Here is a 27,407-nt window from a genome sequence, read left to right as displayed (position 1 = left end):
ATAATAACAGTGTTCCATTTCATCTGTGCAACACCCTTTTTTAAAAAATATATTTACTTATTTATTTGAAAGAATACAGAGAGAAGGAGAGACAGAAAAAGAGAGATTTTTCCACCTGCTAGTTTACTCCCCAGATGGCTGCAACGACCAGGGCTAGCCCAGGCCAAAACCAAGAGCCTGGAACTTCATCTGGGTCTCTATTGTAGGTGGCAGGAGCCCAGGCACTAGGACCATCTTCTGCTGCTTTCCTGGGTGCACTGGCAGGGAGCTGGATGGGAAGTGGGGCAGCCAACTGGTGCCCTTCAGTGATGCCAACACCGCAGGCAGTGGCTTAACATGTACCACAATGCCGGCCCCACAATAATGGCACCATTATTTATGAACCACTCAAAAAAGAAAATGCTGCTAATTAACGTATGACCCATCAAGGATTATAAGTTACATCCTAATTCTAGAGATACTGAAATATAAAACAAAACCAAATAATACACCCTGAAATTTATGAAGTATGGCAGCTACAGAACGGGCCAATTTGACATGTGAATAGTCTAGGCAAACCACAGTTCATTTCAAAGCACCTGGGAAGTCAATTTCTTTTTTTTTTTTTTTCTTTCTTTTTTTTTTTTTTTTTTTTTACAGGCAGAGTTAGACAGTGAGAAAGAGAAAGACAGAGAGAAAGGTCTTTTTCCGTTGGTTCACCCCCCAAGTGGCCGCTACGGCCAGTGCGCTGCGCTGATCCGAAGCCAGGAGCCAGGTGCTTCCTCCTGGTCTCCCATGTGGGTGCAGGGCCCAAGGACCTGGGCCATCCTCCACTGCACTCCCAGGCCACAGCAGAGAGCTGGACTGGAAGAGGAGCAACCAGGACAGAATCCGGTGCCCCAACCGGGACTAGAACCCGGGGTGCCGGCACCGCTGGCGGAGGATTAGCCTATTGAGCCACAGCGCTGGCCAAGTCAATTTCTCTTGATACCCCTCTAGCTTTCCTTCCTCACCAGAAACTCCTTTTGGAAGGTGGCAACCTTTAGTATCTCGAAAGTGTAAATGACTGATAAAATTTTTTATAAGAGGGAGGAAGATGACAACATAAGTTCCTAAGGGGGCAATGAATCTGTTCCACTAAGATCGTATTGGACCACTAAGATCGTATTGGACCACTAAGATCATATTGGATGAAGCAGAAAGAAGTGGGAGGCAAGGGAAAGAGTGCCTGGGATTGAATATAATAGCACTACCCCCACTGAAGCAGCACATTTTTATCATTTACAAAGCAAATGGTGATCTGATTTGACCCTCCCAACATGCTAATGAGGGAGACAATGTACGTGTCACTTTTTCAGTGATATAAATAATGCCAGAAGTACCCAGGAAGTTACTATTTGTTTTCTCAAGGTTACATGACTAGTAAATCATAGTTGTCAGATTCAAATTCAGGCTCTCAGACTCCCAGGAATTCTCACTCTACCAATTCATGAATGTAACTTGTACCTCCCTCCATTTCTTCCTAACAATGGACCCTATGATGGCTGAAGGAGGCTCACCCCCAGGCAGTCTAGCCCCTACCTTGCCCATGTCCTCCTGTGTCTGCATTCATACCTTTAAGCTTTACTCCGAATTCTTCTCGTTTGTGTAGGTGCAGCTTTTTCTTATCCTTCCTCTCTGTACCAAATGTCAATTAGTAGCCTACATGGCATAGAGTTGCTGAACATGGCCTTAGAGTAACTGATCATTAACTAAGTGCTCTCTCACTCACTTGCTTGAGCATTCTTCTCTTTCTCTATCTCTATCTGTATCTCTATCTCTATCTGTATCTCTATCTCTATCTCTTTCTCTGCTTCTTTTCTCAGACTAACACCTTCTGCATGATACAGTTTTACACCAGGTTTCCTTGACCGGAATTGTTTTGTTTATAACACCAATGTCATGCTGTCTAATGAAAGTCATTGAGACACACCACTTAATTAGAATGTATCAACCAGCCCCTGCCTATACAAAACTCTGCATTAGGTTACAGGAAACTAAGAAATATAAGAAATTTTCCTCCACAAAATGACATAGGTGTGACCCCCACAGCTACCACATAAAACAGTGCCAGGGGCATCATGGAACCTGAGGAGGAGAAGATCTCAGTAGTAGGAAGAAGTAGGACAGAGCTCTGTGGATGACACAGAAGTTAAAAATGTCTTAGAGGCCACTCTTTGACAACCCATATGTGGAGATCAGTGTATGCCTCAAATTAACATTTTATTTTTATATTTTTGACAGGCAATGTTAGACAGTGAGAGAGAGAGAGAGAGAGACAGAGAGAAAGGTCTTCCTTTTTCCATTGGTTCCAAGTGGCCGCTACCGGCCGGCGCGCTGCGCTGCTCCGAAGCCAGGAGCCAGGTGCTTCCTCCTGGTCTCCCATGTGGGTGCAGGGCCCAAGGACTTGGGACATTGTCCACTGCACTCCCGGGCCACAGCAGAGAGCTGGACTGGAAGAGGAGCAACCAGGACAGAACCAGTGCCCTGACCGGGACTAGAACCCGGTGTGCCAGCGCCACAGGTAGAAGATTAGCCTATTGAGCCGCGGCACCAGCCTCAAATTAACATTTGTGATGAGTCTTGTAGTATTCTAACTGTTCTCCAGGCCTTTCTCTGATGCCCCCTCTCTGGGAACCGGCCACATGATCCTCTCATAAAACACAGTGGATCCACACAGGGGAGGCGCAGATTGGCAAAAAAGTCACAGACATCTCCATACCATTGTTCAACATTGCTCCCAATCACAGCTTCATCTACAGGAAGTAATTTTTAATTGATTACTTGATGTTAAAGTTTCCAGGACCAGACAGAAGTTACCTCAATGGTGCTTATGTCATGCCCAAAACAATGTTAATTTCACCATGTCTAGCATTTTCCCCCAGAGGCCAGAAGTAAAATTGTGGGGCTTAGAGCTGCAGATTGAACTATTAGTGTAGTAGATTTAAGAATTACCAATGTAACCCTACAGGGAAATGTCTGGATACAAGGACAGTGGAAAGCTGCAAGGGAAGAGTTCTCTTGCTGAAAAGTTACTGGATGCCTGCACTCTACCAGACAGTCAAGTTTCAGGCAGAATTTTCAGGATCTCCTTTTTCTCTTCCAGATAAATCCTTCTATTTGGAACTGTTTATCTCCTACCAGACCCACATGGGCCTAAATGATACAGAAGAACCATGGGGCAATGACAGTTGGTATCCACAGAGCTAGGAATCTAAGATTACTTTGGGGGGGGGGGGGCAGAGGGATGGAGAGAGGGGTAACCATGATGTGCTTAGCCTTTCCTCCAGCCCATGTGATAGATTTGTGTGTCAGTTCACTACAGCAGCCAAGATTACCATAGAGTTTTCATCATATAAGCAGCACTGTTTAGCTGAATGGGAAGTAAGAAACAATTCAGAACAGTCCTTCCTGGGTTCCTGAGGAAGAAAGGAGCTGTAGAGTCTCTGGGTGTGGAAAGCACCAAAGTGAGACAAAGGAGCACACAATAAATGTAGGATGAGTTATGGGAAAGCCACAATGGACCATGGTTGCTCACAGCATGAGATTCTCTCTGGCAAAGCCTCCTGGATTTTTACAAAAGGCAACTTCTCCATGAGCTGTCCCAAAAGTATGAAATCTCTTCCGAGACTCCCAGCCCCCTGCTTATACTGACTTAGAACAGGTGAAAAGTCATAATCAAAGCTTTGTTTTCACTGTGCATCACCCTGCTTTGGCCCAGAGACAAGATGTTTACCTCCAGGTGGTACTCCCAAAATGAATGCTTTGGAGGACAGGGTGGGAAGAATCAGATATACCCCCAACGAGGTCTCCATATTTTTCTGGAGTTACCCTTTGGATAGCAAGGGTCACCTTAAATCCCAAAGGTTAAGATCTCCCACAGTTCCAAATAGCAGGTTATTGGCCAAATGGATTCAAAACTGTTGAAGCTTAAAATCTAAAAAGAATGGTCCAATATCACCATTTTGACTATTGCCCAGTTTTTTCCATTCCTGGTTTATTCAATCCCTGTGTCTGTTCACCTTCAGCAAGCAGAAAAGAGGGTGGAGGCTACAAAAGTTTTATTGATCTGAGGACTTGTTGCCTTTAAAAAAAAAAAAAAAAAGAAAATTGAGATACATTTCTGGAAGCCCACAAAAGATTGGTGCTGGTCACTCAGAAAGATGTTTAAAGAAAGAATGAAGCAGCTCCTACCCCCTGGGAGCACCAGCCCTATGTCTGCACGTAAGCATACACAACACAGCTCTGGTGGTGCAGCCCCATGCACCATTGCACTTGAGTAAACCAGTTCCCTGGTGGTCCTTTAAATCATGAGGTGCTTTCTAAAAGGGAGCGATGGTTTCCGGGTTGGCAACCCTAGCCCCTTCCTTAGAGCACTGCTCTTTTGTTGAAATCCACTGGTTTGACACAGACAGATTCAGCCAAGCAGACAGCCTTGTTGGTCACTGCAGCCAGACAAAGCTTTTTCTTCTCTCCCTGGGTAGTGGAGTGAAGACAGGTAAAGGGTGCCTCAGTGGGTCAGCTTCTGTTGCCAGAGCCTCTGGTCTCATCTGCCTCTTTCCCTGGCCACTTGCTCCTTACCCTACCTGGTTATCCCTAACTACGGCCAGCAATTCGCACCCCTCTCTCTGAACCCCCACCCTCTCCCCTCCAGTTTCCCAGTGTTTCCCAGTCTCTGGTCTGGATGTGCTGTCCTTCCCGCTTCTCCAAACTCCCATTGCTGAGCCCATGGCAGGGGCCATGTCCCTCTTGACCCCTTGACTTTTAAGGTGGGAAATCTTTATAAAAGCCTCAGCATCTGGAGAGCATTTTTAATCCCCATAAGTCAGGCTACCTCTGTCACAAGTGAATCCAATCTTCATCTTAAGACTAGCTTCAGGCTATGGAAATGAGTGAAGAAAAATATACCAGCAATGCACAAAATAGATATGGACTCAAATGCCTGAACTGAGTCTCCATATTAAATTCAAAATAATACAAAATATTGGGTTTGTGGTTTTTTTTTTAATTTATTCAGGAAATAAAGTAAATCTCCCAGGACAAGTTAGATGTGATCCATAGTATCCTTGGCTGAACTTCTGGTCAGCAACTGATGTTCAGACAGCAAAGACAAAAATCTCAAAAATAAACTCATTATTAGGTTTACTACTGTAGCTATTCATAACCAAATATTCCCGTCTTCCGGATCAAGCTGAAATTAGGATTCATTTCAACCTGTACATTTCTGTCTTTTCTGTCCATGAGAGGGACTTAAAAACAATCATGTAAAGGCATCTTTCCCTTGCACCCACTTATTCACATGGCTGTAGGCCTCTTGAGTGCATCAGATACAATCAGATGAGTTGGCCAGGGCTACAAATGTTGTACATTCTTCTATCTCTGATTCCACCTCCTCCTTTCGCTCTAAAATGCTTTTGGAATGTCAGGCCTGGTCAGGTAAGAGCCAAGAAATGGCTGTGCCCAAGACACGGACCTGTACATCCCCGGGAACAAAACTGCACTGCTCAGATTCTCATGGGGCACTACTGTGCACAGCATGAGCTGTTCAGTCAGACTGTCCTGTGCTTGGGATCTGAAACCACTCTTTAGTCAGCCAGACCTGGGCTCATGCAAGTTACTTTACCTCTGTGTGCCTCAGTTTCCTTGTCTATAGTATAGGAATGATCATATTACCTACAAGCACCAATGTAGTATAAAAGCACATGTAGGAAAGGTTACCTGTGAAGATTAAATCAGATCATCCATGAAGCACTTTGCACAGGGCCATAACTAGTGGATGCTGGTTATTGTTGATGATAGGGATGATGATGACAGAGGAAACATGTTTAAAAATAATTTGGAAGCAGAAAAACTACTTTGGGGACCCACCTTAACACTTTCCTTTGCTGTTCCCTTTGGGAACATGAATTCCCAAGCCAGTTTCTGTGCCTGAAAATTGGACCCAAGTTGTATAGAATGGGCAATCAGATTTCGCCAAGCATACTGCAAACCTCACAGCATTAAACACAGTTAGTAGGGGTGGCCAACTCATTTTTAGAGGATCGGTCCATCTGGAGTCGGGGCAGAATTAAATGCCTTCCTAGTCCATTTAGGAATCCTTTCATGGCAGTTGTCAAGGCAGAAAGGGTATCATGATCTGGATCCAAAACCTTTGCTGGAGACATATCCCCAGGTGCTCTGTACTCCTGAGAAAATCATTTTCCTCTTTGGGAAATAACGACCCACACCCACCTGGTCCCCACAGCTCACAAGACTTTGAGAACAGATGAGTGAGAAGAACGGCTGGGTTTCTATATAGCTCCCGAGGGCTTTATCTTCATGGAGGCTTTTGTTTATTATCAGAATGAGAACTGTCTTGGTTTCCCTGTGGAAAGCGTTTTGCAGAACAAGACTGAAGAGTTTGTTTCTAATGAAAGTATTAACTATCAAGAGAAGGAAGCTGATCAGGGTATATTGAATCTTGTCCCCATTTCCCAGTTTTGGACAGAATTCTCCAAACTGACACCTTGTTTTGGACTCCTTTACTTAGAATAGGGGAGATTCTGCTAGAAGTTGGACTTAGGACTTTTAAAAGAGTTCATTTTCATTTACCATTTTGATTTATGGAATGGAAAAGTCCAGAGGAAGCAAATATATGAAGCCACTCACATTGGGTTTATTATTAAGGTTGAGAAAGGACAAGGAGAGATAGAAGCTTTGTCAGCTTGGAAATCTGCTGTGCTTGCTCTACCTACAGCACATCACATGGATGTCTTTACAAAAGGAGTCTTGGATGTGAAAAACTGTGTACATAGAGAGCAACAGGAAGTATAAAACTAACCCCCACTGTTTGAGAAGCCATGGATCACGTTCATTCAGTCTTTTTAATTAGATGCCTATGAAATTTCAGGTTTAAGATTAGAGTCCCGCTTTTAACATCAGTGTGAGGTTTCCATATAGTTAACTGTAGGGAAGGGTGGAACTTACAGTTTGTTTTTTTGTTTTGTTTTGTAATTCATTTGAGGCAGTGGCTAGAAATTAAAGGGAGAAAAAAAAAACCCCTCTAAGCTGTTGAGATTTAGTCATTGATATAGTTTTTGGAATAAATTCATATTTTGCTACTCATTGCCTGGTCAGGCAAAGGATCTATTTTGTTTGGATCTGAGTAGTAATTTGGGAAAAAAAAAAAACACAGCGTATTGACGGTAATAGCTTGAAACATGAAATTGTTTTTATTCCCAGCTTGGAGAAATTGCAGGGCACGTTTGTTTTAGCAATCCTTTTGACTCCAGTCTGAATACAAATGGAATACCCAAACTGTTGGGCACATTTCCCCTTATCTCCTACCCAGAGACTGATTTCATTACTATAATTATAGGCCTGCCTGGCTCTTGGCAGCCTCTCCCATCCAGGACCCTTAATAGCCTTGCAGAGGATTGTTGCAGCTCAGTTGTTCTGTCTTCAGGCACAGGAGGATGGAGTTACGGAGGAGAAAAGTCACATCTCCGAAGGCTCAGCATTGTCTGGTCACTGCCCAGCTGGGCACTCCTCCACTTGTCCTCCCAAGGTTCCTTGTGGCTCCCAGTTAATCTTTATTCTAGCATATGTTCCATATTTATTTATAAATGTACAAGAGATACCTATAAGAATAAGGCATAGGACAAAGCTAATGATACTCTTCTAGGCATCCTACATCAGAGGAGAAAAGTGTGCTTGGCCAACCATAGCTTGAGTATACGCTAAGACTGAAGGCCACCATCTTGACCATGTGTTTGGACCTCACAAAACCATACCATGGACCCAAAGCTGAATGAGAAACTTCCTTTCAATGTCAAAGTGAGCAGAATTCAAATCTTCCCATTCCTAACACAAAAGGAAGTGGCTCTCAGCCCAGGGATGGGCACACCCAGTGCAATTTGGCAGAGCATCTCCACAACTCTTCTCAAATGTCAGGTTAGGGCAAAACTGGAAATTCATCTGCCCAGTACATCTTGCGCTGATTACTTGGACAGCATGCTTCTGATTCATTTGCACATAACTCATCCAGAGGGTGTTGCAAGAGCCACATGATGGCCAAAAGAACCTAATGAGTCTTTTATTATATTTTTAAACAAGTTTCTCTGCGTTGATTGTCTCTTGGAGCCAAGAAGCTGCATTCTTCCAGCCCCACAATAGGCTTCAAAAGTAGGCTCCATCAGTCCCAGCACAAGGAACAACTTGGCTCCAGGATTCTCTGCTCTGACCCTACGGGTCGGTTGAGAAGTGTGCAGGCTGTATCTGGAATACTGGAGGGGTAAAAATCATAACCAGGAAATCTGGTCTTGAGGACCTTGTGTTCCTGTCTCTGAACATCCTATGGCATACAACCCTCACCAGCATCTTTGTCCTCTTTGTTCCTGTGGTTTCATGAGTGGACAGTACCTCCATCACTTGCTCTTTGAGATGCAGTGTAACAGTTGGTAAGAGCATAGGCTCTGGAGTCAGACTCCCCTCATTTGCTGCTTACTAGCTTTATGACCTTAGGCAAGTGACTAAAGTCTCTTGCGCCAGTTTTCCCTGTCTGTTGCCTATTTTGCAACCATTCCAAAACTTAAGAGCATGGATCAATGACCATTGTATAGCATATGGTCATGTGGGTCAGGAACTTGGGCAGAGTTCAGTTGGGAGAGTTTGTCTCTGTTCCATGTAGTTATTATCAGAGGTGACCCAATTGGACCTGAAAGATCCGCAATGGCTCCATTCACATGACAGGAACCTTGGAGTAGTACGTTAGTTGAGGTGTCTTGGATCCCCTCCATGTGGTCCTTGTCTTTATGTGTTCTTTATACAGACAGTAGTCTAGGTTCTGGTTCCTTTCAGACAAAGAGAATGAAAATAGAAGCTGCAAGACCCCTTCAGACCTGTCCCATTCTATTGGACAAAGAAAGTCATAGGACCATCCCAAACTGAAAGGGAGAGCAAATGACTCCACCCTCTTGATGGGAGGTATAGCACATACCTATAGGATGTGAGGTTATGAGTATTAAATGAATTCCTGTAGGCAGAGTATTTAGAGCAATGCCTTGGTAACTCAATAAGTGTTGGGTATTGTGATGATTATTCTTGTATCACTTCAGGAACACATAGCATATATGTGTACCCCTTGAAAGCTCAACAATTCAGTGAGCAGCAAATCAGGGATCCTAGTGAAAAATGGTCTCCTCCCACCCTGAAGCCCAGTTGTGGAATCATGTGGGCCATCCCTGGATGTTTTCCGTTCTCTAAGCAAACTCAGCTTTCCTTCATGAGGGATACAGCCATTGTTTCCCTTGGCTCTCTCAGACTTTCTTCCAAGGGTCACATAGCTTGGAGGCTGTTGACTCCACCTTGACCCTGGCCTGTTCTGAATTCTTCAGGTCACCATAGAGGTGGTCGACGGTCCCGACTCTGAAGCAGATAAAGATCAGCATCCGGAGAATAAGCCCAGCTGGTCAGTCCCATCCCCCGACTGGCGGGCCTGGTGGCAGAGGTCCTTGTCCTTGGCGAGGGCAAACAGCGGGGACCAGGACTACAAGTACGACAGTACCTCAGACGACAGCAACTTCCTCAACCCCCCCAGGGGGTGGGACCGTCCGGCCCCAGGCCACCGGACTTTTGAAACCAAAGAGCAGCCAGAATATGGTGAGTTTACCACGCAGTAACATAAAATTGGTGGGGAGAATAAATGAGTGGTGAGGCCTCAAGGACACAGAGCCAAGCAAAACCAGTTGACAGTGTGTGGCTTTTGGTTTTCTGTGAGGCACACCTCATAAAGGATCTCTTCTGCAGAAGCCCCAAGGAGGCACCAGCAGCCACATTTTCTGGAAAGGTTGTAATTTTAAAATCACACCAACTATCCCAGGAGGGAATTTTTTTAAAGGTTTTTGGGGTTCTTTCTGCTTTTATCCCCTCCAAATTTTAGTCTTATTTTCTAAAAATGAAGAAATCATCCAATTAATTTCTTGTGTTTTTCATTATAAAATTCACATTGAAAATCAACTTAGTAAATGAGATGTGCACAGCTGTTCCCTTTGACAATTGTGTTATGCTTGATATTGACAGTGGAGTGGTCCTTGGGAATCCAGATGAACATGTGTCATGGGTTGTCAAAGTGAATTCCCTGACACACAATAAATTTCAAGAACCCAAGTAGGACTTTTAGCTTCTTGTGCTTTTAGACTAGGGTAGGTGAGGTAACAAACAATTCCCAAACTCAGTGACTTAAAATAATAAAAGTTCGTGTCTCACTTGGTTTGGGATGAGAGACATGGGAGAGCTCAGCTCCATTCAGTCATGCAGGGATCCAGCCTCCTTCCATATTGGACCTCTACCAACAGTTAGGGCCTGAGAGTTATCCTCTAGATGTTCTGCAGCTAGACTGTAGCCAAGTAAAGAGAGGGAACCTCTTAACTCCCTCAGCCTGGAAGTAACACACTTCACATTCACTCTAATTCTATTGGCAAGAACTGGTCACATGGTTCCACAAAAACAGATGTAGGGAAAACTGGGAAATGGATTCTGTGTGTCCAGAAAAAAAGTAGGGGAAAAAGGAAGACAGATTTAGTAAGCATCTGGCCAGTTTTAATGGGGACTTGTGCAGTGTGTCATAAGAATATTTGCTATCTTTCAAATGCACCCACCATCCTGACGTTCTTGTGATCTCACAATCAGTAGACTCAAGGAGTGGACAGTTCACTTATTTCCTGTGGCCTTAAAGTGGGTGTACTTAGGAGTATACTTAATACTGAAGGTACTCAAAAAGTTCATGGAAAAATGGAATTAAAAATTAAGTTTGTTTTAGTGCAAGAGAATTTAAATCCATGACTAGTTTTTTCATACTATACCTTCCATAAACTTGCTGAAGGCTCTCCCATATGCATGGGTTTCAAAAGTTCTTGCAACAAAATACAAACTAAACTTATCTTTTTTTTTTTTTTTTTTTGACAGGCAGAGTGGACAGTGAGAGAGAGAGAGAGACAGAGAGAAAGGTCTTCCTTTGCCGTTGGTTCACCCTCCAATGGCCGCCACGGCTGGCGCGCTGCGGCCGGCACACCGCGCTGATCCGATGGCAGGAGCCAGGTGCTTCTCCTGGTCTCCCATGTGGGTGCAGGGCCCAAGCACTTGGGCCATCCTCCACTGCACTCCCTGGCCACAGCAGAGAGCTGGCCTGGAAGAGGGGCAACTGGGACAGAATCCAGTGCCCCGACCGGGACTAGAGCCCGGTGTGCTGGCGCCGCAAGGCGGAGGATTAGCCTAGTGAGCCACGGCGCTGGTCAAAATAAACTTATCTTTTAAAGACAGTTCTGTTACATTTTTGAATGACCCCTGTAAGATGAGAATGGATTGCACTCTCCTATTTACCCTTAGTTTCCCACAGAAAGACCAGTTGTATATTGTAGAGTCATATCTAGATGCTTCTAGGTGAATTCCAAAATAAGCGACAGTATTTTCTTCAACCACATAATCAGTTGTTAAACCAGTATTTATTAAGAGCATGTCTTGTGTCCAGCACTAAACTAGGTGCTGTGAATCCAAAAACAAGCAAGACATAGTCCTTACCTAAAGAGTATCCTCCCCATATGTGAACAAAGAGGGAATATTAAATGATAGAGGAAAATAGTGCCATTGTAGAGATATACATCAAATATTAGGGGAGTAGAGAAAGAACTCCATACCCCTTCCAGCAGGCTCACAAAAACTTCACCTTTCCTAGAGGCAGTCCAGTTTACCTATTCTCAAGAAGGACTGGGGAGAACAGCCAACATTTATATAGTACTTGACATGCACAACTTACTCTCCATGACATGACATATAAATTAGCTCATTTACTCAGCTACCTGAGGCAGATACCCAGTTCCACAGATGAAAAAGTAATACCTGGAGAAATTAAGCAGTTTGGCTTAGAGGATCAAAGCCTAGGATTCATCCCAGACAGTAGGTGCGGAGTCTGTCCTGTTAATCATTATAGTATTCGGCCTCTCTGGGAAAAACTGGCACATCACTGACAAAAGTAGAGCGGCTCTAGAACGAGTGCTTATATAGGACAACAGGAAGGAGAGGAAAAGATCAGTGCTGTTGAACAGGAGAAAGAGGAAATCCCTGGATGCTGATCTGACATTACACAGGGCTCATGCCTTAGCCTGTTTTCCCAACCCACACATTGTTTCTAAGAGTGGGACGCAAACTATGGCATCAGAGCCCCTTGGTTACGTGATAAGAAATGTTAATCTTGGGCCTCAACCCCTTCCCTAAATACCCGTAGTCCTCCAAATGTGACCTCCAAACAGTATCACCTGAGAATGGGATAGAGCAATGTCCTCAGGCCTAACTGCAGACCTACTGAATCAAACAGTGGGAGGCAGATTCAAAAAGTTCATAGAAATTTGTTAAGAGATAAGTTTTTTTGATGTGGAAAATTTTTATATCCATATATAGTTTTTTCATAACATGTATTATCTGCAGACCTGTTGTATGCATGGGTTTCAAAAATCAGCGTACCTTTTAATTCCATGAACTTTCTGGAGTCCCCACATATATATTTGAATAAATCTTCCAGGGTGTCTGATGCATCACGTACCATTGTTTGAGATCATTGGTTCACACCCTAAGTTGCTCATTCTATTCTCTTGAGGAATTTTTTTTAAGTCCTAATGCCGAGACCTCTCTCCAAACTAAATTGGGACCTTTGAGCAGCAGCAGGGGGTAGTGCGGAATCCAGCTACTCGTGACCTTTAAAGGTCCATGCGTGGTCCAGTGCACAGCCCAAGTTGAAGGCCATCGCCCTGCATCTACTGAATCAGAAGGCCAGGAATGAGACTTGGAATCTGTTTGCTTTTTAATTTTTCCAGTCAAGGTCACCAAGTGATTCTCATGCTCACTCCAAAGTTTGAATACCACTGCTAGAAACAACTTCTGCAATCTAAAGATTTATAGGGTACACCTTGCTGAATTCATGAACATTAAGAACATCCTTTCTATTTCAATCTTGAGGGCAGAATTTGCTTCTACTGGGGCACTTCCTGTGGCTGCCCCAGCCACTTTCACCTCAGTTTCCTAGACGTAGGGGACCCAGCCAGCTCCCTGCATCAGGATCCCACAGCACCCCGGTCCAAAGAATACACCATCTTCTATGACTTCAGATTATCCCTTGGTAACTTTCCAAACATTAGACTGGATTTCAGGATTGCTACTTAAAAAGAAAATCCTGTATCTTTTAGTACCTCAAAAGTTATAATTATCAAACTTTACTGTGCACCAAGCAAGCCCCAGAAGTTTTTTTGAAAATGCAACTTCTGATGCAGTAGGTATAGAGAAGGGGCAGGAGCCCAGATAAATCTGGTAGTGTTGGCCCTCAGACCATACTCTGAGTAGCAAGACTCTAAGTACATTGTAAGTACCTAACAGCCCTTGCAGAACAAATGAATGATTACTGCTACTCAGGATACCTCACAAGGGATGTGTAGTTTCTAGCCTTCCCTACAGCATCAACTGAGCTGGAAATTCTCCTTTTATTCGAATCAGCAAGAAACTATCAAGCAGTTGCTAAGTATTTGTCCCCATGTTGGGAGATGCGAAAGACACAGGGGAAGCACAAGCACACACCGCCAATGATGGGGTCCATGCATTAGCAAAGCACGGCAAGTCATCATATCTAAAAGCTTGCAGTACTGTTCAAGACAGGCTGAAACTGCCACAGGAGCTGGTCTTTGTGGAGAATGCAAATGTCAGATTTCTGAAGAATTTAAATTTTTATGGCAGAGAGTGTTTTTAAAAATCCAAGGTGAAGTAAATAGCATCTAATGGAACCTGTAGAATGAGTTATACAACATACTCAGAAGACAGACCTGATTTGGGATGATGATAGAAACATACTGTCATGATGCCTTGAGTCCACTCAGCTATGGAAAGGATGTGTAGAAATATTGTGGGTTTTTTTAGAAAATATTTTATTTTATTCATTTGAAAAGCAGAATTACAGAGAAAGAAGGAGAGACAGAGAGAGAGAGGGACACACAGAGAGAGAGAGAGAGAGAGAAAGAGAGATTGATTGATTGGATGATTGATTGATTCCATCCATGGTTTCACTCCTGAAATTGCCACAGTGGCCAGGGCTGAGCCAGGGAAAACCCAGGAGCCAGGAGCTTCAACTGGGTCTCCCAATATTCTGTAGCTTCTCCATGCTCTTTAGCAAAAAGCTAGATCAGCAGTAGAGCAGCCAGCACTTGAACTGGCATCAATACTATGTTTTTGAAAAGTTCTATTTGTGAGAAAGAGAGAGAGACAGATAGACTTGCCATCCAGTAGCTTACCCCCCAAATGCAGCAATGGCCAGTATTGGATCAGGCCAGTCAGGGGCTGGAAAATCTATCCAGGTCTCTCACATCAGTGGCAAGGACTCAATTACTTAAGTCATCATCTGCTACTTCCTAAAGTGTGCAGTAGTAGGAAGCTGGAGCCAGGAATCTAAGACAGCATTCGAATATGGCATGTGGAGATCCTAACCATTGTCTTAACTGCTAGGCCAAACACACATCCCTGAGATAGTACAGTTTGAATACCTCCTCTGAAGATTCTTCAGGAATTCAGGGCAAAAGAGAGTCCAAACAAATTCGATCTAATAGTAATAGATCATTTCCCAAATCACACAGAACAGCTGCATCATGAAGAAAGGTGGGCACCACTTATTGGTATCTGGGTTAGGACTTGGGTCTTTGAAATCCTCTCTCCCCTCATGGTCCTATGTTGATAGAGGATTTCACTGTCATTATTTTTCAGGAGTTTTTCTTTGTGATGTTATATTTTTGCCCATATAAGCTGTATAAATGAGGTGTATTAGAGAAGAGGAGTAGGAAAACTTGGACCAGAATCACAGCTGCTGGGGTACCAGGATGTGGAGGGAGACAGACCCCAGATCTGGTCCCAGCTCGGCTGAATTTGAGTGGTGTGACCACAGGCAAATACCTTAAACTCTCTGAAGCTCAGTTTCCTTATCCATACAAGGAGAATCTCTCCCCGTACCTTGCAGGGTTATTGTAGAAATTAAAACAGTGACTTAAAAGACAGAGAAAGTTGTTTAAAGCAGGACTTCAATCATTGGTATCCACGATCTTGTAGGATTAGTGGTACAAGTTTGCCCGTAGCCAAGTCAAAGACCCAAATCACTTTAGTTGTCCTGATACTCTAACTGGCTCACAAACTCTGGTGTCCTCTAGATGGAAAATTCTGTTTTAAAATTCCAAATGACATCTTTGCAATCCAACTCTCAGCCCATTGCTCTGTCCTTGTGTTATCTATCTTTGGGATTGTCATTGCTTCCTTGCTCCTTTTTTTTTTTTTTTTTTTTAATCTACATTCAATATACTCATGCAGGTGAGCAAAAGGCAACAGGCTTCTTTATAGTTGCACAAAGGACTTCTTCCCTCAAAGCTTTGTCCCCTGAATCCCTTAAACAAACTGAAGTGTTCAAAAGGAGGGTCTCTACCTCTGGGGGCTTCCAGGCAGTGGCTGACACACATGCTCTTCTTAGGAGATTGTTCCGTGTCATTGCGAGCATCAGTAGAAAGGATTAGCCACAGGGCTTTTAAGAGTTCTGTGCCTGACTCTGGAGGACCCAGATAAAAAAAGCTGGAAGCAAACTGGCTTTGTGAGCTCTTAAAGGCATGAAGAAAGCCACTTACTGGGATAATAAATTTTTGATGGTCCCAGAGTCTACAGCCCCCAAGAGAGCATATTTTGGGAAGGATATTATGATGTATCTGTAACAGTCAGCTTTTGCTGCTTAAGAAACCGCTCCCAAAATGTATTGGCCCAAAAGAACAAAGGGTTCTCTCCAGCAGGTCTGTGGGCTGTTTGGACTGTTCTGGTCTTGGCTGGTTAGACTGGGGCTGAATGGCCTCAAATGGCCTCACTCACAATGCTGGGGCCGTAGCTGGGGGTGCTGAGATGCCAGGGGCCACCAAGTCCCCCCAACCTGCACTCTGATTCTGCTTAATGGGCCAACGAGACGGAGTGACCCTGTGTTTGCCTGAGGAGCGTTCAGAGTGAAAGCAATGTAAACAACAGCCTCGGCTGGCACGAGGCCTGCAGTTCAGGTAGAAACACGTGTGGACGACATTCTTGCTGGGTCTATGTAATAACAATCCCCACGAGCTGTTAGGAACAGTGGGTACCCCTTCCCTGCAAGGCACATGCCTGTAGCTCCACACCTGGCACCAGAAGAGGCCCCGAGGCTATTGGAAGGTTTGAGTTATCCAAGAGAAATGATGACAAAGTGAATGGAGGTGCTGCAGAGGGAGCTGCCGAGAGCTAGAGGCCAGGCTTTCCTTTCTGTTGATGAGATGACCTTGGACAAGTCATCTAGTCCCTCCAGGACCTTACTTCTGATAAGAGGAAGTCAGTCTTAACAATGTACCAGCCTCTCCTGCACCCCTCACACTCCCAGCTGCTGCCACCCAGCCTAATCTACTTTTCCTTTTTCCACATCATCATTTTTCAACTTCTGAAATACTATATGAATTACTCATCTTTATATTTATTGATTATTGTCTCTCTCATCACAAAGACAGGGATCTTTGAAAGTTTTACTCAATAATATATCACATCCCTAGAATTGCACCTGGCATATAATGAGGGCTCATTTCTATTTGGATGGGTGTTGAGCACTGACCTCAAGGGACATTTCTAGCTTTATCATTAATATATCAGTCATCTGTGAATACCACTTCATAACAAACCATCCCAAACATGGCGGCTTAAAACAACAACAGCTTATTATTCCTCATGATTCCGTGGCTCGGGAATTTGAGCAGGACCACTGGGCATCTCCACTCCTGAGGCTTCAGCTGTATTCAGCTGTCCACTGGGAAGGGCTGGGAGGTTCAAAAAGGCTTTGCTTACGTGTCCAGTGTCCTCGGGTCTTTTGCCTCAAAATTTATAGATTTAGCCTGAATTTCTTTCACAGTGGCTCGATTCTCTAGAGCAAAAACCAGAAGCTGCAGGCCTTAGGGCCAAAGCAGGCCCAGATTCTAGAGAGGGGGGAATAGATTAGCTCTGCCACCACCCGTGTCTATGTGTTGTATGTGTGTGTCACAATAGATAAGTACACAGAGGAGGAAGGAACTGATGGTGGTTATCTTTGAAAACTGCCTGGCATTATTATTCCATGAGCCCATGCTTTGCAGATGGATGCTGCCCAATCAACATTTCCTGGGCATCTTCCAGGGGTCAGGTCCTGGCCATGTGCTGCTGACCACAGTGCCCCAAACCTCCCTGCCGTCACAAAGCTGAGCCCTAAGTGGACTCTGGAGCAGTAAGTCTCAGCTCCAGTTGGCATCTGGACCCCTCCACCAGTAGGAGCAGTGCAGTAGACAGCTGCTTGCCAAGGGATGTCTGGGGACTCTTCGGTGACATTGATGATCATCTTCCTGGCTCCCTTCCAGATTCCACAGATGGTGAGGGTGACTGGAGTCTCTGGTCTGTCTGCAGTGTCACGTGCGGGAATGGCAACCAGAAACGGACCCGATCTTGTGGCTACGCATGCACCGCCACGGAATCTAGGACCTGTGACCGTCCCAACTGCCCAGGTGAGTTGATGCTGTGGCGCCAAGTTCAAGGGAATTTAAAATCTTATAGTAGTTATCTTTTTAAAGATGACCATTGCCCTAAGATGTCTGACCAGAGTAAGACCAGAGGTAATTAATTAACAAGCCTAATGGATGAAAAGATGGCTTTTCTAACTCGAATGCACCGTTGCAGCAACGGTGACCTTAAGGACAATGCTGCATTGTACTTATTTAATTCAAAAGAGGGACTCTGGTTTGTGTGGGCCTTTGATGTGGGATATCTTTTGTGTGCCTTGAAGAGACACAAGAAGACAAACATTCATGGTCTGATAAGGAAGCCAGGACAGAGGTATAATTGCCATCTGCAGAAAAACCACACAGTTGGTCCTGTTGGTAACATCTGAAAGTTGTGGAAGATTCCAGAGACAGCAAACTGGGGCAGCTTAGCAGTTATTTATCATACTGTGTGGCCAGTGCTTAAAAACTAAAACTAATTGCAAAGTTGGTGAGAGATCATTTGGGAAATGAACAATAACTGTGACCCACTAGAGCGGTGGTTCTCACACTGCGGTCGGTGGGCTAAGAGCAGCCTATGACCTGGCTTTGCACAATTCATATGCTCTTAAAGGATGGTGAAGAGTAAGAGGGGAAGGAGGGAAACAGGGAGGAGGATGAGGTGGAGGAAGGGGAGGAGGAGGGAGGAAGAAGATAAAAGGAGTGACCAAAGACTATATATGACCCACCAAAACACGTATTCTATGACCCTGTGAAAAAGAAACCTTACCAACTCCTGATTTATAGTTTTACTGTGCAGCCCCCACTGCCAGGTAGAACACCAGCCTAAAACAATATCTCAGGCCCTTGAAAGAAACCACACATTCCAGATGGCTTCATCTGAAAGAAATATAAAAGACCAAAAAAAAAAAAATTATCCCCATACTCCAAACTTCCTTTTTCTCCTTCTAGACACGCTGCTTGCAAACCAGAAATACTTGGAACAAAAAAAGAAGTGGAAAGAGAGAGAGGAAGGGTCAGAGATAGAGGAAGGATTGGGTTGGTATTAATGTGTCTATTAACAAACAAGTGTGTGTAAAAATGGGGCTGAAATGTAGAGAGCGGTGGTTCTGGCTCCACATCAGCCATGTGCATGGAATTTAAAGAAACAGAGCAGCCATCAAGACGCTTCCTGTGATCTTTTTCCATGCTCGTCATAATCAGCTAAGCTGGAAGTATGGTGGGTGCGATTTGAATGAGCAGAAATGAACCAATTAATAATGAGAGTAAGAGGAGAGAGGAGAAGTAGGGAGAGAATGAAGGAAGAGAATGAGACTATGAAGAGAAAGATGAAGACAATGATGAAGATAGGAACATGAAGCAAAAGAAAATGGAGATAAGGATGAAAAAATGACCAAGATTCTTGAAGTACTCATGTTTCAAGCAAAATTCCTAAGATTTGTATGTATATCATACCATCACATCATTTAGTCCTCACTATAGCCTCGTGAAATGGGCTGACAATTATTATTGTACCCATTCAACATATGTGGAAACTGATGCACAGGGCCAGCAGCCAGTGACCAACGTGGGATTTGGATCCAGGCAGACTGAGTCCAGAGTTCATGTTCTTTTTTTTTTTTTTTTTAAGATTTATTTTATTTATTTGAAAGAGTTACAGAGAGAGGTAGAGATAGAGAGAGGTCTTCCATCCAATGGTTCACTCCCCAGATGGCACCAGAGCAGCACCGATCTGAAGCCAGAAGCCAGGAAGCTCCTCCTGGTCCCCTATGCGGGTGCAGGGGCCCAAGGACTTATGCCATCTTCTACTGCTATCCCAGGCCATAGCAGAGAGCTGGATCGGAAGTGGAGCAGCCAGGACTAGAACTGGCGCCCATATGGGAAGCCGACGCTTCAAGCCAGGGCTTTAACCTGCTGCACCACAGCACCGGCCCCAGAGTTCATGTTAAATTCTTCTGCCTCCACTGGGAATAACGGTGTGGGGCTTGACCACACATGGGTACAGACAGCATATAACGTCAGCGTTTAGGGGCTTTCCAGCTGTGTTCTCTTCAAGAGCTGGCATCTAGATACAAAGTGGAAGATGTGGGTATCTTGTCAGGGGAAGGCTCATCCCTGCTGCCTTTCTAAATATTCCCTCCTTATTTCCTATCGCTGCTGAGAGCAATGTGGCCAACATCCCTGTTCATACGTTCTCCTCTCATCTGTCCTTAACTTCCTTCCATCTGTTCTACAGCTTCTGACTCTCCCAGCTTTTCAGTCTCTATTGGAACATGAGGTCTTTCCTTTTTTCAGGAATCTCTTTGCTTATTTGGTTTGCTAATTCTCGACCTTACTGAAAGGAACCACAGAGCAGACAAGGTCTCCCTGGCCTGGCAGTGTTACACTGTGAAAGCTTATCTCCTGCGTATCTCCCACCAATAAGCCTGAGGGGGCCTCACAGAAACATCGGGAAGGTCAAGATATGTCCAGCAGGGAAGCCAACAAATGCTCCAGGTCTCCATCCCTCCCTCTTCTTACTGCTTTATCCTGCACTGGATTCCTGTTGGCAAAGGAAGCCTGCTTGGGGCTAGTAGTTTGGGAGTTGGTGGCAGCGGCAAGAAGTATAAAGAAGGCTGGGCTCAATTCCTTAGAGCAAGTAAGGAGAATCCCAGCTTATTCTCTCAGAAGCACCATAAACCGCACTGAAAGTCCTGGAATATCAGATATCTGGTCTTTGGCATCTTCAAAATGAGCTACACAGATACTGAAAAGAAAAGCACTAACACTGACCAGCTACTGCTCTAAGATCTTTCTTTACATATAACTCATTAATTCTTTCAACCCACTGATGTGGAGCATTTAGTTGTCTCTCATTGTACAGATGTGAAGACTGAGGCACAGAGCAGTTGACTGCCTTGCATCACCTGGCTAATAATGAGGTGAACCAGGCAGGCAGTCCCTAGAGGCATGGTGTTAACCACAACACTCTACTGCCTGTAGTTCAGTTTGTCAACCTGATGCCACCAGACAGCCATTCTGATTGTGTGCCCCGCCTCTCCCACCCCAGCGCATAAAACTCCATCCCTGGCCCATGGGGGTGAGATCCTTAGGAGACATTTGGGCACATTTGGATCTGATTTCATGCTGCAAATGGTATCTGGGGTTTTAATATATTTTACATGCTGCTACCTGCTTTTTACTGCTTCCCCTGTTGGCGAGTTACTGCCCATGAGTAGCAATGGATACAAAAAAGGCTTTGTTCAGGTGTATTTGTTTTTTTATTTGGGGAGAGGGGTAACTTTTTCCATATAGCTGGGGAAAAATGAGCTCTTGTCTGTGTTTAGGAATTGAAGACACTTTCAGGACAGCTGCCACTGAAGTGAGTCTGCTTGCGGGAAGCGAGGAGTTTAATGCCACCAAACTGTTTGAAGTTGGTAAGATTTTTTTATATATACAAATATTGATTTAGTGCTTTGGAGATTCCTTTGCAATGCCATCCTTGGATCCATGAGGCATTTCATTTTCCTCTTCTGAGGCCCAGTTCTCCCAGCGTATTTCTTGCTCACTGAATATACTCCAAGTAAGAGAAAGCAGGCCTGTACTCTTGCACAAACTGAGCCATGTGGCGTGTCTGTGAGCACCCTGCTTGCCACACAGCCTCCCCTGCAAGGGGGCAAGTAGGACTACTGTCTTCCCTTACTACAGAATCCAACCATAGGAGGGGCCCAAACTCCCTAGAATCTGTTCTCACTCAGCCTACACCAAGTGTCCTCACTAAAATAAGTTCTCTGGGTAGGCATTGTGGTGCAGCGGATTAAGTTGGCCCTTGGGACACCTGCATGTTCTATTGGAATGCCACGTCAAGTCTCAGCTACTCTGCTTCTGATTCAGCCCCCTGCTAATGCTCCTGGGAACCAGTAGATGATGGCTCAAGTATTTGGGTCCCAGCCACCCATGTGGGAGACTCAGTTGGAGTTCCTGGCTCCTGGGTTTGGCCTGGCACAGCCCAAGCTGATGTGGCCATTCAGGGAGTAAACCCAGCAGATTAAAGATCTCTCTTGTGCTCTCTCTCTCCCTCTCTCCCTCCTTCTCTCTCTCTCTCCTCCCCCCCCCCCCCTCTCTCTCTCTCTCTCTGTGTCTCCCCCTCTCTCTGCCAAGCTGCCTTTCAAAGCAACCAATTAAAGCAAAACTTAAAAAATAAAATCAGGCCAGCGCCGCGGCTCACTAGGCTAATCCTCCGCCTTGCGGCGCCAGCACACCAGGTTCTAGTCCCAGTCGGGGCACCGATCCTGTCCCGGTTGCCCCTCTTCCAGGCCAGCTCTCTGCTGTGGCCAGGGAGTGCAGTGGAGGATGGCCCAAGTCCTTGGGCCCTGCACAACATGGGAGACCAGGATAAGTACCTGGCTCCTGCCATCGGATCAGCGCGGTGCGCTGGCCGCAGCGCGCCTACCGCAGCGGCCATTGGAGGGTGAACCAACGGCAAAGGAAGACCTTTCTCTCTGTCTCTCTCTCACTGTCCACTCTGCCTGTCAAAATAAATAAATAAATAAATAAATAAATAAAAAATAAAAAATAAAATCAGTCCTTTAATAGAGGGAAGAAAGGAAGGAAAAAAGATAATTTTCTCAATATTCTACATCTCCTTCCCCTCAAGAATTTTCCATAAACCTTTGATATGCTCTGCTACTTAACTGCCAGAAAAATACAAATCCAGTGAAAACAGCATAGTACACAGATCAGACAAAACCAAAAAATGACTACCCAGATGCAAGCTTGCTTTTTAAAAACAGCTTCATGTACTTTTGAATTTAATTCTATATTGTCAAAGGGTAGGATTCCATCTTTTTTTTTATTATTATTTGACAGGTAGAGTTACAGAGAGTGAGAGAGAGAGAGACGGAGACAGAGACAGAGAGACAGAGAGGGGCCAGTGCTGCTGTGCAGCGGGTTAAAGCCCTGGCCTGAAGCGTCGGCATCCCATATGGGCGCCAGTTCTAGTCCTGGCTGCTCCTCTTCCAATCCAGCTCTCGGCTATGGCCTGGGATAGCAATAGAAGATGGCATAAGTCCTTGGGCCCCTGCACCCATGTGGGAGACCTGGAAGAAGCTCCTGGCTCCTGGCTTCGGATCGGTGCTGCTCCGGCCGTTGCGGCCATCTGGGGAGTGAACCAGACCTCTCTCTCTGTCTCTACCTCTCTATAACTCTGTCTTTCAAATAAAATAAATCTTAAAAAAAAAAAAAATAGAGAGAGAGAGACAGAGAGAAAAGTCTTCCTTCCATTGGTTCACTCCCCCAAATGGCCACTACAGCCCACGCTGCGCCGATCCAAAGCCAGGAGCCAGGTGCTTCTTCCTGGTCTCCCATGAGGGTGCAAGGGCCCACGCACTTGGGCCATCCTCCACTGCCCTCCTGGGCCACAGCAGAGAGCTGGAGTGGAAGAGGAGCAGCTGGGACTAGAACCTGGCACCCATATGGGATGCCAGCACCACAGACAGAGGATTAACCAAGTGAGCCATGGCGCCGACCCTGTAGGATTCCTTCTTGCAGCATTTCTTTCTGCCACCTAAAAATCTTTTCTTAGACACTCCACTTCTGCCCTGTCTCCTTAGCCAACGTCTGAGAGTCCTAAGTCCTTTTTCTTCCCCAAGTCCGTTGGGAACTAACTGTTGAACAGATATATTCCTCAACTGACTCAGGGGTCAGGCAAGAATCTAAGTAGAACAGCCTGGAATAAAAGGAAATACTAATAGGAAAGAAAAAAAAAAAACCTGGGCCAGCAGCATATGAACAGAAACAGAAGTGTCTAGCGGTTAAGATGCCTGCATCCCATATCAGAGGGTCTGGGTCCATTCCCAGCTCCTGCCCTTGACTTTAGCTTCATGCTAATGCTGACTCAAAAAGGCAGAGGTGATGGCTCAAGTAATTGGATTTCTGTCACTCATATGGGACACGAGGTGGCATTCTTGGCTCCTGGCTCCTGGCATTGGCCCTGACCCAGCTCCAGCCATTGTGGGCACCTGGGGAGTGAGCCAGCAGATTAGAGTTTTTCTCTCACTTTCATAAATAAAAAGAAAGACACTGAAACAGCTATAGTATTGTGGGGCAGTAGACAGCAGTAGAGACTGTGACAAAATGAAGAACTCATGCTTCTTCCAAAGGGGTTCAGCCATGACTTGCCCACCGTGGATGAAAATCAAGAATGGATTGTACTGAACCCTACCATGTGGGTTGTAATAGTGAGGATCTCCTATTACTTTTTGGCCTGAAAGGACCAGGGAAAGGAGTAGTGACCAGAGCCCAAAGAGTAACTCGCTCTCAAAGGGCCCAGCCAACCTGCAACAGTGAGGGAGGAGACAGAGAAATAAATATTCTGACCTCACTTTCCTCCATCTGTCTGGCCTATGGCTATGTCTCATTAGTTCAACCCAACTAGAACTCAAAGAACCTGCTGATACAATCCACATAGCTCAACCTTCTAGGGCAAGAGGCATATAATGAGGATATAGGAGGGCTAACTGAAGATGGGAAAGGCTTTGTACAAGGTCAAGTTATTTAACCTAAGATTGCCTCAGTTTTCTGATCTGTAACATGGTATGAAGTAAGAGTGCGCCTACCTCACAGAAGTATTGTAGAATTCAATGAGTTATTAAATGGAAAGCATTTAGAACATGCCCACCACACTGAACACTATGTATTTTTGATAAATAAAAAGGTAAAAATAAGTCAGTGGATGACCTGTTGGTACATGAATATACTGACCGCTCATCCTGGGGGGAAAATGCAGCTCACTGAATTTTTTTTTTTTTTTTCTGAAACTTTGCCATCCAAAGGAGATTACACAGGCTCTGTGGGCATGTCCTTGGATGGGATTTTCATCTCTTGGTGACTCTCAGTCAGGAGGCTATGGCTGTGAACTCATAGAACTTAAGACTAAAAGGATTCACAGCTGATGGCATCCTGGACACTGGTCTGTGCGTTTCCCACCCTTCCTACCCACTTTATCTTCATCACAGCTTCATGAGAGACATGTCCAATTTAGAGATGAGAAACCTGAAGCGCACAAGGTATTTGACACACAGGGTATTTTAGCACAGGGTCACATTGGGCTTCCATCCCAGGCAGCTTTGCGTGAGAAGCCACACTCTCAACTTTGCACCAGGCCTCTCTTGGCTCATGAGAGACAGCCCCTCCCTCTGCTCCTCTTTTCACTGACAAGAGCCCTGAGCCCACTTCCACACTGCCCTTCATCCTGGCTGTTTGATTTGCACCTTTGACCTCCCAGGTACTGATGACTTTCTCTGTTTATTCCAAGCCCATCAGCCATCAAGGCTGGCAGCTCTGAAACTCCTGATTGTCTGGATCCCACCTGCTTTTCCCTCACCTTTCATATCAGTGCTTGGATTCATTTTCTTACTGTATAATTCAGTCACTAGCTCACTATCACTCACAAACTTTCAGTGGCTCCCTGGTACCTTCTGAACAAACCTACACTGAACAAGACCTTCATGATCTGACACCAGCCATCTTATTTTCCTATACCTTTTGCCCCACTGAAAAGGAACATATCCCTCGCCCAGACATCTCCACTCTATATTTTTCTGCCCAAGCTTACTTTGTACAATCAGTACTTGCCTGGGGTTCCCTCCCGCAACCTTCCCCCATCTCTGCCTTTGCAATCTGTAGCAGTTAGGGTACTCCGAATACTAGATATCAAAATGGAATCAGGCATGCCAGAGATTTATTGAAGAAACACCTGGGGAGGACAAAGAGGAAGGCAGAAAAACCAAGCAGGGAGAGCTCTCAGACTGACTCCCACAAAGGGAGAGAGGAAGGGAATGGGGACTGGAAAGGAAGAGCTTTAGGTACCCCTGAGAAAGTCTCAGCTGTGCCAACCAGGGACCCAAGACAAGGTGGCCTATTACAGAGGAGTCCCTCCTCGGGCAGTGCCCCACCATGAACAGCCGTTGATTTCCTTCAGTGGCTGAAGGAAACTGGTAGAGAACTACCCAGATCCCTATCAAATAAAAAGCGTGGACTTAGTAAGGAGAGGCCATATTTTCAGGATTACTGAAAACAAGAGGAGATATTATTCCCCTATTATTGCAGTAAGGAGAAGGCTCTGACTGTGCGGTCTTCAAGCTTGTCAGGGGTTAGACACAGAGGGTTTCCTTCTCATGAGGAGTAAATAGAGCTAGAAAAACAGCCACCAGTGAAGTGGGATGAAAGGGTGTTGAGATTGGAAAATAGATCAGAGGATGTTTTACCCTGAGGCCAACCTGTTTTCCAGAAGGTATCCCTAAAGAGAGGCTGTGTGCTGGCCTGGCTGGGGAGGAGCCAGAGTACAGGGCTTGAGGGAGGTGGAGAGCTTTAATCCAAGCTTGGCTGAGATGCATTTCTTTCTGACTAACCAGTGGTGACAAGGAATTCAGCTAATCACTTATGAGGCAAAGAAAGGGAATTTGGAAGGTTTGTACCTGACTTTGTCACAGGTAACAAGGGGGCTGTCTGTGCGTCTTAACTAAGTCCTATGGGGGAAAGAAGTTCTTTGCAGACAGCCCTTGTCCAGAATGCAAAGTGGGCAGCGGCTTCTTAATCTTGACTACTTTCTATGATCACAGTCTTGGGATTGGGTAAGGTTTGACTTCATCATTGGATGGGAAAATGCTGAGTCATATTCTCTGCACATTCTTCCTGGTCCCAGTGGGATCCAACACCACCAGTTCCTTGCAGTGGTTACCTGTTTGATCCACACACTATATGCGCTGCCCTCCTTTCCCCATCCACTTGCCCACTCCCCTGCTCTGTCCTGGAATCACCTCCCTAAGAACCATTTTCTCTGGACTCTTTGGCTCCATCTGGAGAACCCAAACTAAGACAGTCACTAAACTGGAGGTCCCAGACTTGGATGACTTAGGGACCAAGAACATGCCCATGAGTGAAGGAGTTGGCATAGTCTGTGCAGAACTAGAGACCTCCTGCTCTGTCCAAAAAAGGTCACCATTCACCTGTTTATGGGAGCAGCTGTTCTTCTGGGGCAATGCAGGACCAGCCTGGATACATCTTTGGATTTTTCAAATGAAACCAGGAATACACATTTATAATTGCTGTCACCAAGTCTTACATATTAATGACTAATCAATATTTTTAATACTACAAGAGCTAAACACAACACATCTGGAGGTAGGTTCTGACCCAAGGCTACAGGTTACTGGACTCTGGCCTAAATATTAAGCTCCCTAAAAGTGAATGACACCAACTCCCTCCTCTCTCACACATTTTATCATAGAAATTTGCATATGAAGTATCTTCAAAAAGTTTTTGTAAAATGCATACTATTGAAAACCATCGATTTCAAAGAAAGTCACCAAATTAAACATGTCTTTTAATTCCATTTTCTTGCAAACATTTTGAAGTACCCTCAAACAATGATTGCTACATGCTTAGAGTTACAATGTTGGGGGACTAGCCCCTTTTAAACCAGTCAATGAGTGGCAAAAATAAACCTTAGTCCTCAAATATCCTTTTGAGGCCTTTTCTGTCACATCACCACTTATGTGGAGAAGGGAGTGAAAGCAGTCCTCAGAAGTACCCTTAACTTTGTTAGAGTTGATATTGTGGTTGTCATTATCTAGGAAATATCTGTGTGTGTGTGTGTGTGTGTTCTAGGTGCCTGAAAAATGTAGGGATAATATTATATATTTTCTTAAAATAAAAAAAAGAAGCAAATATAGTTATAATTAAATTAAGGTGATGAAATGTGTGTAATCATTATGATACGTTCTCTTTCCCATATGTCTGAGAATTTTTTGTAATATGATGGTACTTCCAAAAACG

The 27,407-nt window shown here is 44.8% G+C and overlaps 1 protein-coding gene across 2 annotated transcripts in view; it reads left to right on the top strand.

Moving 5' to 3' along the window:
* Positions 1 to 27,407, top strand: part of ISM1 (isthmin 1) — a 77,800-nt gene that overhangs the window by 47,984 nt on the left and 2,409 nt on the right. Inside the window, exons 3-6 of one of the 2 annotated variants that reach the window (XM_062202275.1) lie at positions 9,393 to 9,657; positions 17,454 to 17,597; positions 18,543 to 18,629; positions 20,918 to 21,007. In XM_062202275.1, the coding sequence (XP_062058259.1) occupies positions 9,393 to 9,657; positions 17,454 to 17,597; positions 18,543 to 18,629; positions 20,918 to 21,007 (586 nt within the window). The remainder of the gene's footprint in view (positions 1 to 9,392; positions 9,658 to 17,453; positions 17,598 to 18,542; positions 18,630 to 20,917; positions 21,008 to 27,407) is intronic. The other variant, XM_062202276.1, reaches the window with a different exon arrangement.

This window comes from Lepus europaeus, chromosome 10 (genome assembly GCF_033115175.1).
Source record: "Lepus europaeus isolate LE1 chromosome 10, mLepTim1.pri, whole genome shotgun sequence".
Classification (NCBI taxonomy): Eukaryota; Metazoa; Chordata; class Mammalia; order Lagomorpha; family Leporidae; genus Lepus; species Lepus europaeus.
The sequence above is the reverse complement of the archived record's forward strand: the minus strand, read 5'-3'. Positions and strand labels throughout refer to the sequence as shown.